Raw genomic sequence first — 14,890 nt, 5'->3', positions numbered from 1 at the left:
CTGTTTCTGTTAGTTTAAGGTGCCAGACTTAATGAAGTAATCTGTTACATAACAGGTTATCTGATAGATTTCTATCTGGAGATGCACATCATTTCTGTCCGGGAGAAAAGATAGTCTCAAAGGTTATGGTCTGTAGGCTTATTGGCATTAACCAGATTGGTATCTAACTCAGCAATCTTATATACTTGCATTGCCTCAAATACCTAGTTCTTGGAATTAATTTTAATGTCTTACTTGTTCCCTTATGAGAAATTGAGTTGAAGAAAATCTTTGACAAATGTTCACTTTATATGTACATGTGAATAATGGTTTTTAGCCTTTCAAAAATTATCAATGTCCTTCACACTGTGGTGGTAATGAGCCCTAACATGAGGCAGTGAGTTCTTTTGATGGCAAGACTGTGTCTTTTCACTCAGTATTTTGTCCTCATATCAAGCACAGTGTCTGGTACACAAGTCATGAATAAATATTGTGCAGTCAGTAAACACTCCCTAAAAGGTATTTGATTTTTAAAAAAAGATTGTATTTGCTTGAGAGACAGTACACACACGGTGTGAACAAGCAGGAGAAGGGGCACAGGAAGAGGGAGGAGAGAATTTCAAGCCAATCCGTGCTCAGCAGGGTGGCCCTATGCAGGGCTGGATCTCAGGACCCTGATGAGATCATGACCCGAACCAAAACCAACAGTTGGACACTTTACTGAAAAAGTCACCCAGGCACCCCAAAGGCATTTGATTTTTAAGAAAGGAATTTACAACTGCTTCTTAAGGATCATTCCTGTTGTTCTAATTAACTTGTATTAGTGTCTATTTCTTAAGGGACTTTTCTGGCGTTTGTTATCAGGGTCCCTGAGGCTAAAAGATGACAGAATTGGAAAGGGGAGTTTTCTCTAAGATATTCTCAGATCTGTTGATCTAAAAATCAGAGTAGGGGGCGCCTGGGTGGCTCAGTGGTTTAAGCCTCTGCCTTCGGCTCAGGTCATGATCTCAGGGTCCTGGGATCGAGTCCCGCATCGGGCTCTCTGCTCAGCAGGGAGCCTGCTTCCTCCTCTCTCTCTCTCTGCCTGCCTCTCTGCCTACTTGTGATCTCTCTGTCAAATAAATAAATAAAATCTTTAAAAATAAAAAATAAAAATAAAAATAAAAATCAGAGTAGGAGTTAGGTGATTATTTTAGATTCCATTCCAGCGTAAGTCCTTTGATCAGCTCTTCAGCTGTGGAGAGCGCTTGTAAGCATCACACACATTGATGTGCCCAAATAGATCCTTGGGTTTTACCTTATACTAAGAACAGGAACTAACACTTCGTGGGTATGTACCACTAACAAGAAAAGGAACCAAATGGAAGGGTTAATGTTTTAGATAAGTCAATCAGAAGTGCTGGAAAATCAATTTAAAATCTATGCCTGACAATGGGTGAAACACTAGTGCTGTTTTCACATATTATTTAGATGGCCTTTGGAATGAACAGCCATCATTTTTCTCTCCTTTCTCTGCGGTTTTCTTTCTGGCAGCCTTTGCCTCTTGTGTTGCAGGAAGTTGGGGGGTGATGGTGGATTGTTAACCAGTCATTCCCATTCTCCCCCCAACTCCAATGTAGCAGTATATTTATATCCCATCCTTGATTTCTCACTCCTAGAAACTTGAATCTTGAGCGCAATGATAAACAAGGGGGTTTTAAGCTAAACATTACCAAAACAGCATCCAAAACAATTGACCCTGATTTCCTGATTGAGATCCCTGGCCTAGTTTTCTTCCTTTGTATTGCCTGCTTCTTTTAGCTTTCCTCTCCATTCTGTGTCTTTCCATAATTCCCTTTTGCTTCAAATAGATGAAATTTATATGGTTTACAAACCATGTATCATAACCAAGGTAACATCTATTTTCCAGATGAAATAATTTAATACTAGTCTCACACTCATTGGGCAAGCAAAATTCCAGCCCATGGCTCTTTTCTACATTTTGGCGTAGCACAAGTTTATAGTGCTCCTTTAGTGGAATTAAAGAACATCTGACTTTTATTGAAGGACTAATGTTTCCTCCTGAAAAACTTATTTACAAGAGAAAAATATTCTAAATATATTTCCAAAAGTGACAATTAAGTCTTTGTTGATTGACTTACATTTGATTTATTTTAATTATATTGTTTGATCTAATGCAGTGTCCTGGCAAGACAGAAGGTTAAACTAAAAATCCCAAAGTAATCAATTTTAATCAACTAAAATAAAAAAAAAACAACACACAACCCTTTTACCCTACAGATACAAATGTAGTGATCTGAAGGGGCACTTGCACCCCTATTGTTTATAGCAGCAATGTCCACAATAGCCAAACTATGGAAAGAACCTAGATGTCCATCAACAGATGAATGGATAAAGAAGATGTGGTATGTATATATAATGGAATACTATGCAGCCATCAAAAGAAATGAAATCTTGCCATTTGCGATGGCATGGATGGAACTAGAGGGTATTATGCTGAGTGAAATAAGTCAATTGGAGAAAGACAATTATCATATGATCTCCCTGATATGGGGAGTTGAGAGGCAACGTGGGAGGTTTGGGGGGTAGGAAAGGAATAAATGAAACAACATGGGATCGGGAGGGAGACAAACCATAAGAGACTCTTAATCTCACAGAACAAACTGAGAGTTGCCGGGGGTGGCGGGGTAGGGAGAGGGTGGATAGATTATGGACATTGGGGAAGGTATGTGCTATGGTGAGTGCTGTGAAGTGTGTAAATTTGGTGACTCACAGACCTGTACCCCTGGGGCTAATAATACATTATGTTAATAAAAAAAAAATTAAAAAAAAAAACTACCATGCAAACTAACAGAAAAAGTACTTTATTTATTTATAACATCATTTTGTAAACAGTCACACTGTGCATTTTTAAATTTAACAAAAACAAATTTTTTTCCTTTAGATTTATAGCAAACCTGTGTGTAGTCAATGAGTTAATACAACAGTGAAGATCAACACGGTAGAATAATTTTTGAAAATGTTAAAGTACAGCACTTGATACAAAGACAGATAACTATCTGTACCATAAAAATTTACATGCCACAAAACATTAATTTATAATTTTAAATATGCAGTAAAACACATTTATAAAAAAGCATCAACATTAATTTTATTTAAACCAGTGAATTATTCAGAGGAATATTAAAACTTTACTAAAACCAGTAAATTTTGCAACTGAGGTAAAAATTTGTAAGTAAACAAAACTATCATTTAAAAGAGCTGAAAAGTAAATGGAAGGGCAGACAACACTTCCTGATGACTATGTCTATTCCTTAATATTCTGAAGCAGCTTCAGTAAATGTGACTCAATGACCTGTTGAACTGGAACAGACAGGTTATCAAGACCACAGCACGTTGATGATAAAATTTTACAGAGAACTGTCAAATTCAACTTAACATCAACTTCTCCTTAAAATAAAAGTTATTTCAGGGCACCTTGGTGGCTCAGTGGCTCTGCCTTCGGCTCAGGTCATGATCCCAGGATCCTGGGATCAAGCCCCACATTGGGCTCCCTGCTCAGCAGGGAACCTGCTTCTCCCTCTCTGCCTGCCTCTCTGCCTACACCTCTCTGTCAAATAAATAAATAAAATCTTTAAAAAATGCTAAAAAGTAAAATAATACAAAGTTATTCCTCCTATTCTGGGGATATACTCCTCAGTATACTGAGGAGGATATAGGATATACTCCTATTCTGAGGATATACCCATTTTCTGAGGATGGTAAGATTGCAATACACTACTTAGTGCACTTAAAACTTAGCCTGTCACTGACTTAGTGATCGTCCAAGTTCCTGGATTCTGTTCTCATACAAGGTGTGTTCTAAGGAACAGAGAAAGGGCAACTATAAAGCATTTTGTAAGTAATTTGCTACAAAAATGTTAAACAACTCTTGTCTATAAATAGGTGTGTACTCTTGCAATGAATTATTTGGGTTGGTGTCAATTAATAGTAACAAACTCATTTCCAGACTTTGCAAGAATTTGTTGATTTTGCCCACAGTTAAAAGTTATTGTCAGGAGTTAGGATAACATGCCATATTTATGACTACAAATGATGAAAACAGTTTAGTCCACTAGTCTGTACTGTTTGCAGAGTTTTACCAATTAAAATAAAACCTGAGGGGCGCCTGGGTGGCTCAGTGGGTTAAAGCCTCTGCCTTCAGCTTGGGTCATGATCCCAGGGTCCTGGGATGGAGCCCCGCATCGGGCTCTCTGCTCAGTGGGGAGCCTGCTTCTTCCTCTCTCTCTGCCTGCCTCTCTGCCTACTTGTGATCTCTGTCAAATAAATAAAATCTTTAAAAAAAATAAATAAAACCTGACTTCTAAAATACTTACCACTTCTATAGCCCAAGGCTACAGCTAAATCCATAGAATTATATCCAGAGTCAGTTTCAATGGTTGGGTCAGCTCCATTTTCTGTACCAAAACAGAAAAATCTGCATAAATAAAACGAAAATGTAGGTATGTTTGTCTGTGACTGGCTCAGTGCAAACGGCAGGACAGAGCCTCAGCAAAGAGTGCACAGAATTCGCTTGGGCGGGTCAGAGGGAGCATGCCTCAAACAAACAGGGGTCCTCGCTAACAGATGAAACTCATCAACAACCTTAGACAAAACTTATGCCCAAAGACACTGTGGACAGGAAAACAACGATGGATTCAGACATGATCCTCAAGAGGAAGCAACAGGGACAAATGTTCCACGCACAGGTGTGCTGCAGGACAGAGCTGCTTCTCCCATGTGCAGCTCTGTGGCCGAAGGTGCTTCAGCAGGGTTAACAATATTTAATAATAGTTAGTCATTCTCTTGAGTGACACCAGGACAGCCAGCTTGTTAAAAATTAAAGTCCTCACATGGTATCTTCTAAATATCACTTTCATTGGCTTACCTAAGAGCATTTTTACACATTTAACATGATTTCCATGTACAGCATAAAGCAAAGGTGTCCCTCCATTCTGCAAAGGAAAAGGTGATTTAGTTTTTCAAGGTGAGCAAGAGTGGAATAATTTAATGTTGCTGTGAGATGTTTTACTAAAAACTGGGTATGTAAAAGTCGTTTAAGACAATTTTTTTTTGCAGTTTTCATATTTTGTGAAGAATATTTAAATCAGAATAACAGTTCATACCATTAATTTTTTCTTCTACATGTTTAATTAGCTATTTTTCCAAATGTCTAGTAAAATTTTTTATGTCTCTCCAAACTAAATAATTCCTAGGATTTATTACAGTATTTTAAAAATCAGTACTATAGACTCACCCAATCATATTCATTTACATCAACTCCACAATCAAGCAGCATTTTGACAATATCTGTGTAGCCTTTACTACAGGCCAATGAGAGTGCACTTTCTCGACCTTTTCCTAAAAGCTGGGGATCAGCACCCTGGAGTGGCAAGGAGAGATAAAACACTTTTCAATTCATTTAAATAAGAATATTGTTATTTCTGTCAATAAGAATTACAGTTCAGTACTTAGGCCAAGTAATGTTCTTCACTTAATAATGCAAACTTCTACTCACGGATGTCCTTATTATCACGGTTGTCTGGAGGCCTTCCTTCCTCCCTCTATCTTGAGGCTAACTATCCTTCCACTCTGGAGTTAAGTTACATCTCCCCCATGAAGCTTCTCCTACAAGGCTGATCATTCTTTTGTTCACACTGCAGTCTGAGGGAGCCAGGCATGAGATCCTCTCTTGCTGTTTCATGTATGATTAGTCTTATCTGCCCAACTAGATCCACGTTTCACAAGAATACGAAAAGCGTGCAAAACTTTTTTGGATCCTCTACCATTACATCTAGTTGGCTAGAGATACAAAATCTTTACTCAAGACTTAAGTAACTATATGTATACATTTTCCGAGGCAGTTTCCTTACATTTTGAAGTAGAAACTCTACCACAGCTATTTGCCCGTGTGCTGCAGCCCACATCAAAGGAGTAAATCCTTCTTCATCTGTGTGATTGATAACATTTTCTATTTAAAAGAAAAACAATTTTTGTAATCTAATTTAACAACCATCTATTAATATCATTATGAAAATACTGGCATTCTAAAAGGTGGATTATACTACTCAATGAGGTTCACTTCCTGCTGACTTATTTGCTGTCCTATTATGTGAGTTTGTACCATTAACTTTTTCTTCTTCCACGTGTTTAATTAGCTAAGTTAATTAACTAATAAGCAAAGGTGTTCCTCCATTATTTATAATCTTGAAGTAGAACAGCCTTTCGAAGAAGGATATAAAACTCAGAAGTTAACAAGGAAAAAAATAAATTTACTACTACAGAATGTTAAACTTCTGTTGAAAACATGAGAATCAAAGGAAAATGACTGGTTAAAAAAATATATGCAACAAAAATAACAAAAAGTGAATTTTTAAAATTTAGATGAGGTCCTACAAATCAATATATATCAGGCAGTTCACATACAAAAGAGCCTAATTTAAAAAAATCTAAAAGGCTAAAAGAATTAGCCTAGACCCTAATTCAAAAAATCTAAACAAGGGACGCCTGGGTGGCTCAGTTGATTGGACGACTGCCTTCAGCTCAGGTCATGATCCCGGAGTCTCGGGATCGAGTCCTGCATCGGGCTCCCAGCTCCACGGGGAGTCTGCTTCTCCCTCCGACCTTCCTCGCTCATGCTCTCTCTCACTCTCTCTCAAATAAATAAATAAAATCTTAAAAAAAAAACTAAACAAAACCAGTGTGAGATACCATTTTTCACCCATGAGATTAGCAAAGATTAAAATCTGATAATACTTTGTGTCACTGAGGTTATGGGGAAATACAAACTCTAACTCTGGAGTGAGGACAGGACAAATACCTGGCAATATATGTAAGAGCGAAAAATCCATATACCTTTTGACCCAGCAAATAAACTTGTAGGAAATTATACTACACATAAAAAGAATGCCAACAGGAATGTTATTGAACACCGAGAAACTGAAATCAACCATCACCAAAGAGATTAGTTAAAAAATAAAAATACAGTATGTATGTATGCAGCAATACAGTGCAAAACTATGGACCTATTAAAAAGAATGAAATAGGGGCGCTTGGGTGGCTCAGTGGGTAAAAGCCTCTCCCTTCGGCTCAGGTCATGATCTCAGGGTCCTGGGATCGAGCCCCGCATCGGGCTTTCTGCTCAGTGGGGAGCCTGCTTCCCCCTCTCTCTCTACCTGCCTCTCTGCCTACTTGTGATCTCTGTCTGTCAAATAAATTAAAAAAATCTTAAAAAAAAAAGAATGAAATAGGGGGCAGCTGGGTGACTCAGTTGGTTAAGCATCTGCCTTTGGCTCAAGTCATAATCCCAGGGTCCTGGGATCGAGTCCTGTCTGGTGGGGGGTGGCCCCCGCTTAGCAGGGAGTCTGGTTCTCCTCCCTCTGACCCTCCCCTCTGCTTATGCTCTCTTTCTTTCAAAATAAATAAAGAAAATCCTTAAAAAAAAAAGAGGAAGAAATAAAAAGAAATAAATCTTTATGTGCTCATATGGAAAGATCTCCAATTAAGTGAAAAAAAGTGCAATGCAGTGTGATAATATTTTCCCTCTTATGTACACACCAAAAAGTAAATGCATGTTTTCACACATAACCCTAAAAATAAACAGGAATGTTTTCTAAAGGAGTTTCCTGGCGGGGTGCCTGGGTGGCTCAGTAGGTTAAGCCTCTGCCTTTGGCTCAGGTCATGATCTCAGGGTCCTGGGATTGAGATCCACATCGGTCTCTCTGCTCAGCAGGAAGCCTGCTTCCCACCTCCCCCCGCCGCCTGCCTCTCTGCCTACTTGTGATCTCTGTCTGTCAAATAAATAAATAAAATCTTTAAAAAAAAATAAAACAAAACAGTTTCTTGAAAACATAAGAAATTTATAATGTTTACTTCTGGGGAAAAGGTGGTAAGGGAGGCTGTAACTTTTGTACTTTGTAGTACTTTATTTTTTTTTACTACCTATGGAGTTATGTGCCTGGTGAGATTATGCAATTATTGTTTTTTGTCTTTATACTTTACTATATTAAAATAAAACAATGAAAATCTAATAAATCCAATTAAATATGTTTTAAGCACAGTTAAAAAAAACAGGCTATTACCTTGTTCAATCCGAGTAGCTAGGTAGAGCATCTCTCCCTGAGCAGCCAACTGATGAACAGATAAAGCTGAAAAGATACCACAAAAAGCTTCATGTTTTTCTGCCTAGAGAGTACGCTTTTGTCATGTCATTCATATTTGTGCAGCAATTCTCTTTTCTAAAAAAAAAAACCTTTCATTTTATTGTTTAAAAAATTTTTAACTTAAAATATATCCTAAAGGGGTGCCTGGGTGGCTCAGTGGGTTAAAGCCTCTGCCTTCGGTTCGGGTCATGATTCCAGGGTCCTGGGATTGAGCCCCACACTGGGCTCTCTGCTCAGTGGGGAGCCTGCTTTCTCCTCTCTCTCTCTCTGCCTGCCTACTTGAGATCTCCGTCAAATAAATAAATAAAATCTTAAAAATATATATATATATATATATACATATCCTAACATTACAAGTAACTATTCTGTACCTGAGAACTGATATATGTTTAAGGCAATTCTGATATCTGCAAAGTAATGTTATCAATGAATACACAAACTGTTATGATCAACTATTAGCAATGCAAACTGCTAATGATCCCATCAATCAAAGAGAAGGCTTAGGTATTTAATTTTTAAAATGCTAACTCAATATCCAAACTTGTAAGGATATTGGGTCTAAAACACACAAAGGCATACCTTCTGTCTTTTTATTGAGTAAGTCCTCTGAAATCCCAAATATCATTATTTCAAGACTCCATGGGTTTTTCTTAACTTTGGAGTGAGGTAGTAAATGAAAAAATGACTTCAAGAGTAAATACTTGAATTCAGGGGCATCTGGGTGGCTCAGTGGGTTAAAGCCTCTGCCTTCGGCTCAGGTCATGATCCCGGAGTCCTGGGATTGAGCCCTGTATCGGGCTCTCTGATCGGCAGGGAGCCTGCTTCCTCCTCTCTCTCTGCCTACCTCTCTGCCTACTTGTAATCTCTGTCTGACTTGTGATCTCTGTCTGTGAAATAAATAAATAAAATCTTTAAAAAAAATTCTTGAATTCAGATTTAGTTGTGGCTAATTAGCTGCGTGACCTTGAATAAATGATTAATTGTGCACTCCCTGCACTCCAAGAACAGAAAAACACTCACAATGTCTTAGTGTGGACAAAGTTCGGAATGACAAATTGTTATAGTAAGACTATAAAGGTTTTAAGAATGAAAACCTGAGGGCGCCTGGGTGGTTCAGTGGGTTAAGCCTCTGCCTTCGGCTCAGGTCGTGATCCCAGGGTCCTGGGATCAAGTCCTGCATCAGGCTCTCTGCTCAGCAGGGAGTCTGCTCCCCGCCCCCTCCCCCCCCCCCCCCACCTACTTGTGATCTCTTTCTCTGTCAAATAAATAAAATCTTAAAAAAAAAAAAAGAATGAAAACCTGCAGGGGCGCCTGGGTGGCTCAGTCGTTAAGTGTCCAGCTTTTGATTTCCGCTCAGGTCATGATCTCAGGGTCCTGAGAAAGAGCCTGGTGACAGCTCTGTGCTGGGCATGGAGCCTGCTTATAAGATTCTCTCTCTCCCTCTCTCCCTGCCTCCCCTCCCCAACTCTCTCTCTTAAAAAAAAAAAAAAATAATGAAAACTTGTATAAAATCAGTATGTGTATAAACAAATATAAACCTGTATTTATATAAACCTATATAAAGTTGTATTAAAATCTGTATTTGTTCTTGGGGTGACTGGGTGGCTCAGTCCATTAAGCATCTGTCTTCAGCTCAGGTCATATTCTGGGGTCCTGGATCGAGTCCCACATTGGGCTCCCTATTCAGCAGACAGTCTGCTTCTCCCTTTCCTGCTCCCCCTACTTGTGTGTGCTCTCTCTCTAAAATAAATAAATAAAATCTTTTTTAAAAAATCCGTATTTGTTGGGGCGCCTGGGTGGCTCAGTGGATTAGGCCGCTGCCTTTGGCTCAGGTCATGATCTCGGGGTCCTGGGATCAAGCCCCGCATCGGGCTCTCTGCTCCGCAGGGAGCCTGCTTCCTCCTCTCTCTCTGCCTGCCTCTCTGCCTACTTGTGATCTCTCTCTCTGTCAAATAAATAAATAAAAAATCTTTAAAAAAAAAAATCCGTATTTGTTCTTAACAAATATAAAACAGGAAATATTTGATTATGTGGTAATATTGTGAAAAAATTTTAAATTACTAGAACTATCAAGACATCACTTATGCTTTCCAAAATAAAATACGCATTTAAAGAAAATGTTTCAAAGCCAAACTCTTGAAAGCATTATGTTAGTAATAAGGATATTTTAATACATTACTGGGATATACTTACAATTTGCTAATAGAGGTGTGGTTGAGACCTCATTTCCTCTGTGTTTGTTGGTCAAAGTAGTTGACTGTTTAATTGGTGAGAAGTGCTTTGTTGTAGAGGGAGTGTAGACATGTCTTACTTGAATTCCCGGAGAAGGAGATGTATGGATATTGCATTCAGCTAAGTAAAATAAATTTAAACACATTAAAGTAATATTTTAATGACAAAGCATTTCAAAATTCTATGTCAATGTTTACACTAAAAAAGAAATACATGAAAAAAAAAAGAAATACATGAGGTAGATCTTCAACTGTTTCTCAAGTGATATTATTCTTTGCTGTAAAAATTCTGCATTATCACAGTGGAAGTTTCAGAAAAAATCTGTATTAATCTTGAATGATTTTATTCTGAGATTAGTTTTTTATTCAATAGATTGTTGTAAAGTAAGTCTACAATATGAAGAAAACATCAATGCATTAAACTATGGGAAGGTGATGCCAATCAAATATTCATGGAATAGGGAATAGTTAAGGTAATTCATTTCTTAAAAGGCACGAATAATTTTTTTCTCCTGTCATTTTAAAAAGTACAATAAGAAACTTGAATTTGTAAATAAACAAAGGTCAAGCAAGAAAAACTTTAAAAAATCAACATATACTTATAGAGATCAAATAACATGAAATTATTTAGTTTTGGTTTTGGTGAGATTCTAGAAAATCATATTAAAGTATGACTTCCAAATCATATTAAAGTATGACTTCCAAACTCACAATCTCATGATTAAGAAAGGAAAAAAAAAAACCAAAAAACAAAATAAAAACAAATGCAGATATTTATACCATAACTTTCAACCTTTAAATAGGACAGATGCCACTTCCAGGTCAGAGTTAACCTGATCTTGAATATTTTTACTATCCTCTTCATTTAAGGACTTCACAAATCGAGAACACACGTTCATATCAAATCGGTTAGGTAATATGAATTTCATTCCCATGGCAACACCCTGAGCGGATCCTTCTTCTGCATTTGAGTCCAGCTGATGTTCTATTTTAATGTCTGGCATGCCAGTTAGACTGTAACTGTTGGGGCACTCTTCCACTATCAGCTGGGCTCCAATATCCAGATTTGCTGATGTAGCCATGATTTCAACGGCAGTTTCAATAATTAAAACATTTCTTCATGATTTCCTCTTTGTTTTATAGGAGTGGTATCCACTGTGTTCTTGGAATTCAGCTATTGAAAAATCTGAAAGAAAAAAATTAAAAATATCGTATCAACTTAGCTAAAGTACACAAAATAAGCAAAGCGTGCTCTTATAAGCAGCTACACATAGCAGTAGTAGTATGCTAATAGTAAGCATACAATGTTCAGAGGCAGACACCTGGGTATGAATATAAGCTTCGTCACTTACTAGCTATGTGCACCTGTGCATTACTGAAACTCTCTAAGCCTCAATCTCACCTGTAAAATGGAGGTGTCATCATTAACCTCATGGGATCTTGGTAAAGACTAAATGAAATACAGTAACATTCTCACTTTTATCACTAGGTTTCAACAATTTTACTCTTTCTCCCCTTTCCTATTCTTGAACATTGCCAAATGAACAGAAGATCAAGGTAACAATGAAAAGAACCTTTCGGGGCGCCTGGGTGGCTCAGTGGGTTAAGGCCTCTGCCTTCGGCTCAGGTCATGATCCCAGGGTCCTGGGATGGAGCCCCGCATCGGGCTTTCTGCTCAGCAGGGAGCCTGCTTCCCTTCCTCTCTCTCTGCCTGCCTCTCTGCCTACTTGTGATCTGTCTGTCAAATAAATAAATAAAATCTTTAAAAAAAGAAAAGAAAAGAAAAGAAACTTTCATGCCCTTTCACCAGGTTAGAACGGAACAAGCAGATGGCAGCTGTGAACCAGGAAGAGTGCCCTCACCAGCACACAACCATGCTGCCACCTTGATCTTAGACATCCCAGCCTCCAGAACTACCCCAAATTCCTGCTACTGCAGAAGCCCACAGAGGACTTGGAGGCACTTCATCAAGATGGAAAGAAGCTAGTTCCTGTTGGGACAGAACATTGTAAAAAATTCCTAATAGCTTTTTTTCTCAAAAATTTGACATTTCTTGTTTTCATAGATGAAGTCAGTGATCCTTTCACTGATTGCTAGATTCTTTAAATCACCTTCTAATGTTAAGGTGCCAAGACTTCATTTCATAAATTGAAATGGCTAAAACATTTTAATGTGAGAAACTTTCATGTAAAACACTTTGATGTGCAAACTTTAAACTCTTACCTGTAGTTCACCTTTTAACATGCTATACTTATAAATGGCTCTGAGTTTGAATTTAAGATAGAACTCATGTTGTACCCATGTCTATTAGTATCTAGAACACTTGTGATTCTTGGATAAATTGAAGATATACTTATTTATCAGTTTTTGTGAAGTTCAAATGTTAGTAACTTAAAATAGGTTTTTATGAAAACTGTTACTATAGAAATCATAGATTATAAATTGGCTTCCTGTATTTTATTATCTCTAGGACATTAGGATCAAACTATAATTTTTAGACCTCAATGTTTATAGTAAGTATTAAGAAATAAGAATTAAGTATAAATAAGAAATGATTTTTTTCAAATACAGATAATGAAGACATGAATTCAATAATTGCAAACTCTCAAAGCATAGATTGTAAGCACACTGTTATAGAATCATTTACTGCTGTTTTATAATGAGTTTTTAGTAATCACTGGCACTCCTTGGAGTAGTGAGGGTAGTTAACTGTTATTAACTGGTATATAACTGGTAGTTAACTGTAGAGAAAAGAAAAATGGATGTTATACATTATGAAGGACCTATGCAGCTCTTTGGATGGAGCACCTTGACCACTAAAATAAGAAGCAGCACTAAACTAATCCAAAATTCCAAGGGACAAGAGGTGCAGAAATAACAAATAGTAGTAGTAGTAGTAACAATAATAATAATAATAGTAAGAAAGTAACAGGTAACAAAGTCAATATACTTTAGCAAAAGGAAAGAAGGAAACCAGAACAGAAATAAGCTGTGATTCAAAGAGGGATGGAAGTGCAATGAAGAGGGCTTTAAAAATGTATATGCAAGATGTGAACTATGCTTCCTGAGGGAAGAAGCATCTCCCACAGACTCCTACCCAGAGCTGGCCTAGATGCAATCCCCTGAGCTCTCTTAGCACACTGCATTTATTTCTATTTTTAGTATTTATCATTCTCTTGAAAGTTTCATCTTACTCCAAAGACACTGAAAACTTCTCTAGGATGGAGAACACTTTTACTAATCTTTGCACACAAGCAGAGCCTGATCCTACCAGGTGTTCCAGAAGTGTTTTCCGATTTGAATACGAACATCGTTTTATATTCTTTTCTATCCTGAAATGACCTTGCAAGATGCTCAACAAAGGCTTGCTAATTAGATTCGGCTTTGCATGTTCAACGTCACTAATAACTAGCTGTGCAACCCTGGCAAGAAAAATCACATACGTTCTCCGAAACCCATTTTATTAATCTACCAATGTAGGTGGTTGAAACAGACATCTCTAATACACTTTCTAGCTCTAAACATCTTCCATGTCATAAATCAGGGTTTATAGACGGAATGGAACTACCGGCCTTTGAGCGGAGAACCTGGGAAAGGAGGAAGTGAAAACAGAACGCTATCTTGCCACGGCTCTATAGGAGAAGAGCCAAATTGACTGGTTAAGCTAAGACTTTGAAGACTAGGAGAAGGAGAGGGGAAACATGATCAAGAAGAGGAGGCGGAGAGAAAAAGAGGTATGGTCTAGGATCACCTCGATCCGTCAGAGCCCAGGGATGAAGGGAGAGACACGCTGGGCGACTGTGCTAGTCCGCAGTGGATCCCAGTAACAGGAGCCCCCCGGTTCTTCCTAATCCTGAAATTGTCCTACAAGGAAAGGAAGGTGCTGTGAAAATGAATGATGCCTCACAGGCGACAGGTGTCCCAGCGTCTCAGGACAGAAGCTCGCTGGAGGGGACACTTGTAGGAAGGGAAGTCCGCTCGGTCGCCACCCAACTCTGCCCGAAAAATCCCAGCACAGCTCAAGGGCCGCGGGAGGAAACTCTGGTTCACCCACGGCGGGAGAGTCAGGGGGACAGGGGCGAGAGGCCGACTGGGAGGGAGCGCAGGGCCTCGCGACTACCTTCGACAGCCGACAGCGAGTCGGGCCTTTCCATCTGCAGCCACAGATTCACAGCAGGCCCCCAAACCCCGGCTTGTTTTGACCGCGACGTCACTTCCGATTTCTTCTTTCGGTTTCTGGCCAAAAAAACGTTCCGCGTCACTGCAGCCGAAAGGCCTTCCAGTTTTTGTTTTTGTTTTTTTTCTAAAAAACGCTGCTGCTCGGTCTTTACTGCCCGAATACTACAGACACTGGGTCACTTCAGTAGACCCTTCTGGGTCACTAGGGCAACACCCATCTGGCCCTCGCAACACTTCTCCTCTCCCACCGCCCCGCCCTCCTGATCCGCCCCTGCGACACTCGGGCCGCGTAAGTCGCGT

The 14,890-nt window shown here is 38.7% G+C and overlaps 1 protein-coding gene across 3 annotated transcripts; it reads right to left on the bottom strand.

Annotated features, from left to right (window-relative positions):
* Positions 1-2,833: 2,833 nt before the first annotated feature.
* Positions 2,834-14,834, bottom strand: ANKRA2 (ankyrin repeat family A member 2). 3 transcript variants are annotated; one of them, XM_046000923.1, is made up of 10 exons: positions 14,532-14,834; positions 14,163-14,275; positions 11,205-11,597; positions 10,374-10,532; positions 8,100-8,165; positions 5,892-5,989; positions 5,276-5,401; positions 4,907-4,973; positions 4,356-4,436; positions 2,834-3,342 (listed from the first exon to the last, which is right to left on the bottom strand). In XM_046000923.1, exons 3-10 carry the CDS (start codon positions 11,491-11,493, stop codon positions 3,287-3,289), a joined length of 942 nt encoding a protein of 313 aa, XP_045856879.1. In that variant the 5' UTR covers positions 11,494-11,597; positions 14,163-14,275; positions 14,532-14,834; the 3' UTR covers positions 2,834-3,286. The 3 variants fall into 3 exon arrangements, with proteins under 3 accessions (XP_045856879.1, XP_045856878.1, XP_045856880.1); XM_046000922.1 differs by lacking the exon at positions 14,163-14,275; XM_046000924.1 differs by lacking the exons at positions 14,163-14,275; positions 14,532-14,834 and adding an exon at positions 14,319-14,472.
* Positions 14,835-14,890: the final 56 nt, after the last annotated feature.

This window comes from Meles meles, chromosome 3 (genome assembly GCF_922984935.1).
Source record: "Meles meles chromosome 3, mMelMel3.1 paternal haplotype, whole genome shotgun sequence".
Taxonomy (NCBI): Eukaryota; Metazoa; Chordata; class Mammalia; order Carnivora; family Mustelidae; genus Meles; species Meles meles.
The sequence above is the reverse complement of the archived record's forward strand: the minus strand, read 5'-3'. Positions and strand labels throughout refer to the sequence as shown.

Bases quoted from the DNA above. Each gene is read 5' to 3' on its own strand.
- ANKRA2 (XM_046000923.1), bottom strand. From the start codon at position 11,493: ATGGCTACATCAGCAAATCTGGATATTGGAGCCCAGCTGATAGTGGAA. The intron at 5,990-8,099 runs GTAATAGCCTGT...TCTTTTAAATAG, and splicing joins AGCTACTCGGATTGAACAAG to AAAATGTTATCAATCACACA. The intron at 4,974-5,275 runs GTGAGTCTATAG...TTTCCTTTGCAG, and splicing joins ATGTAAATGAATATGATTGG to AATGGAGGGACACCTTTGCT.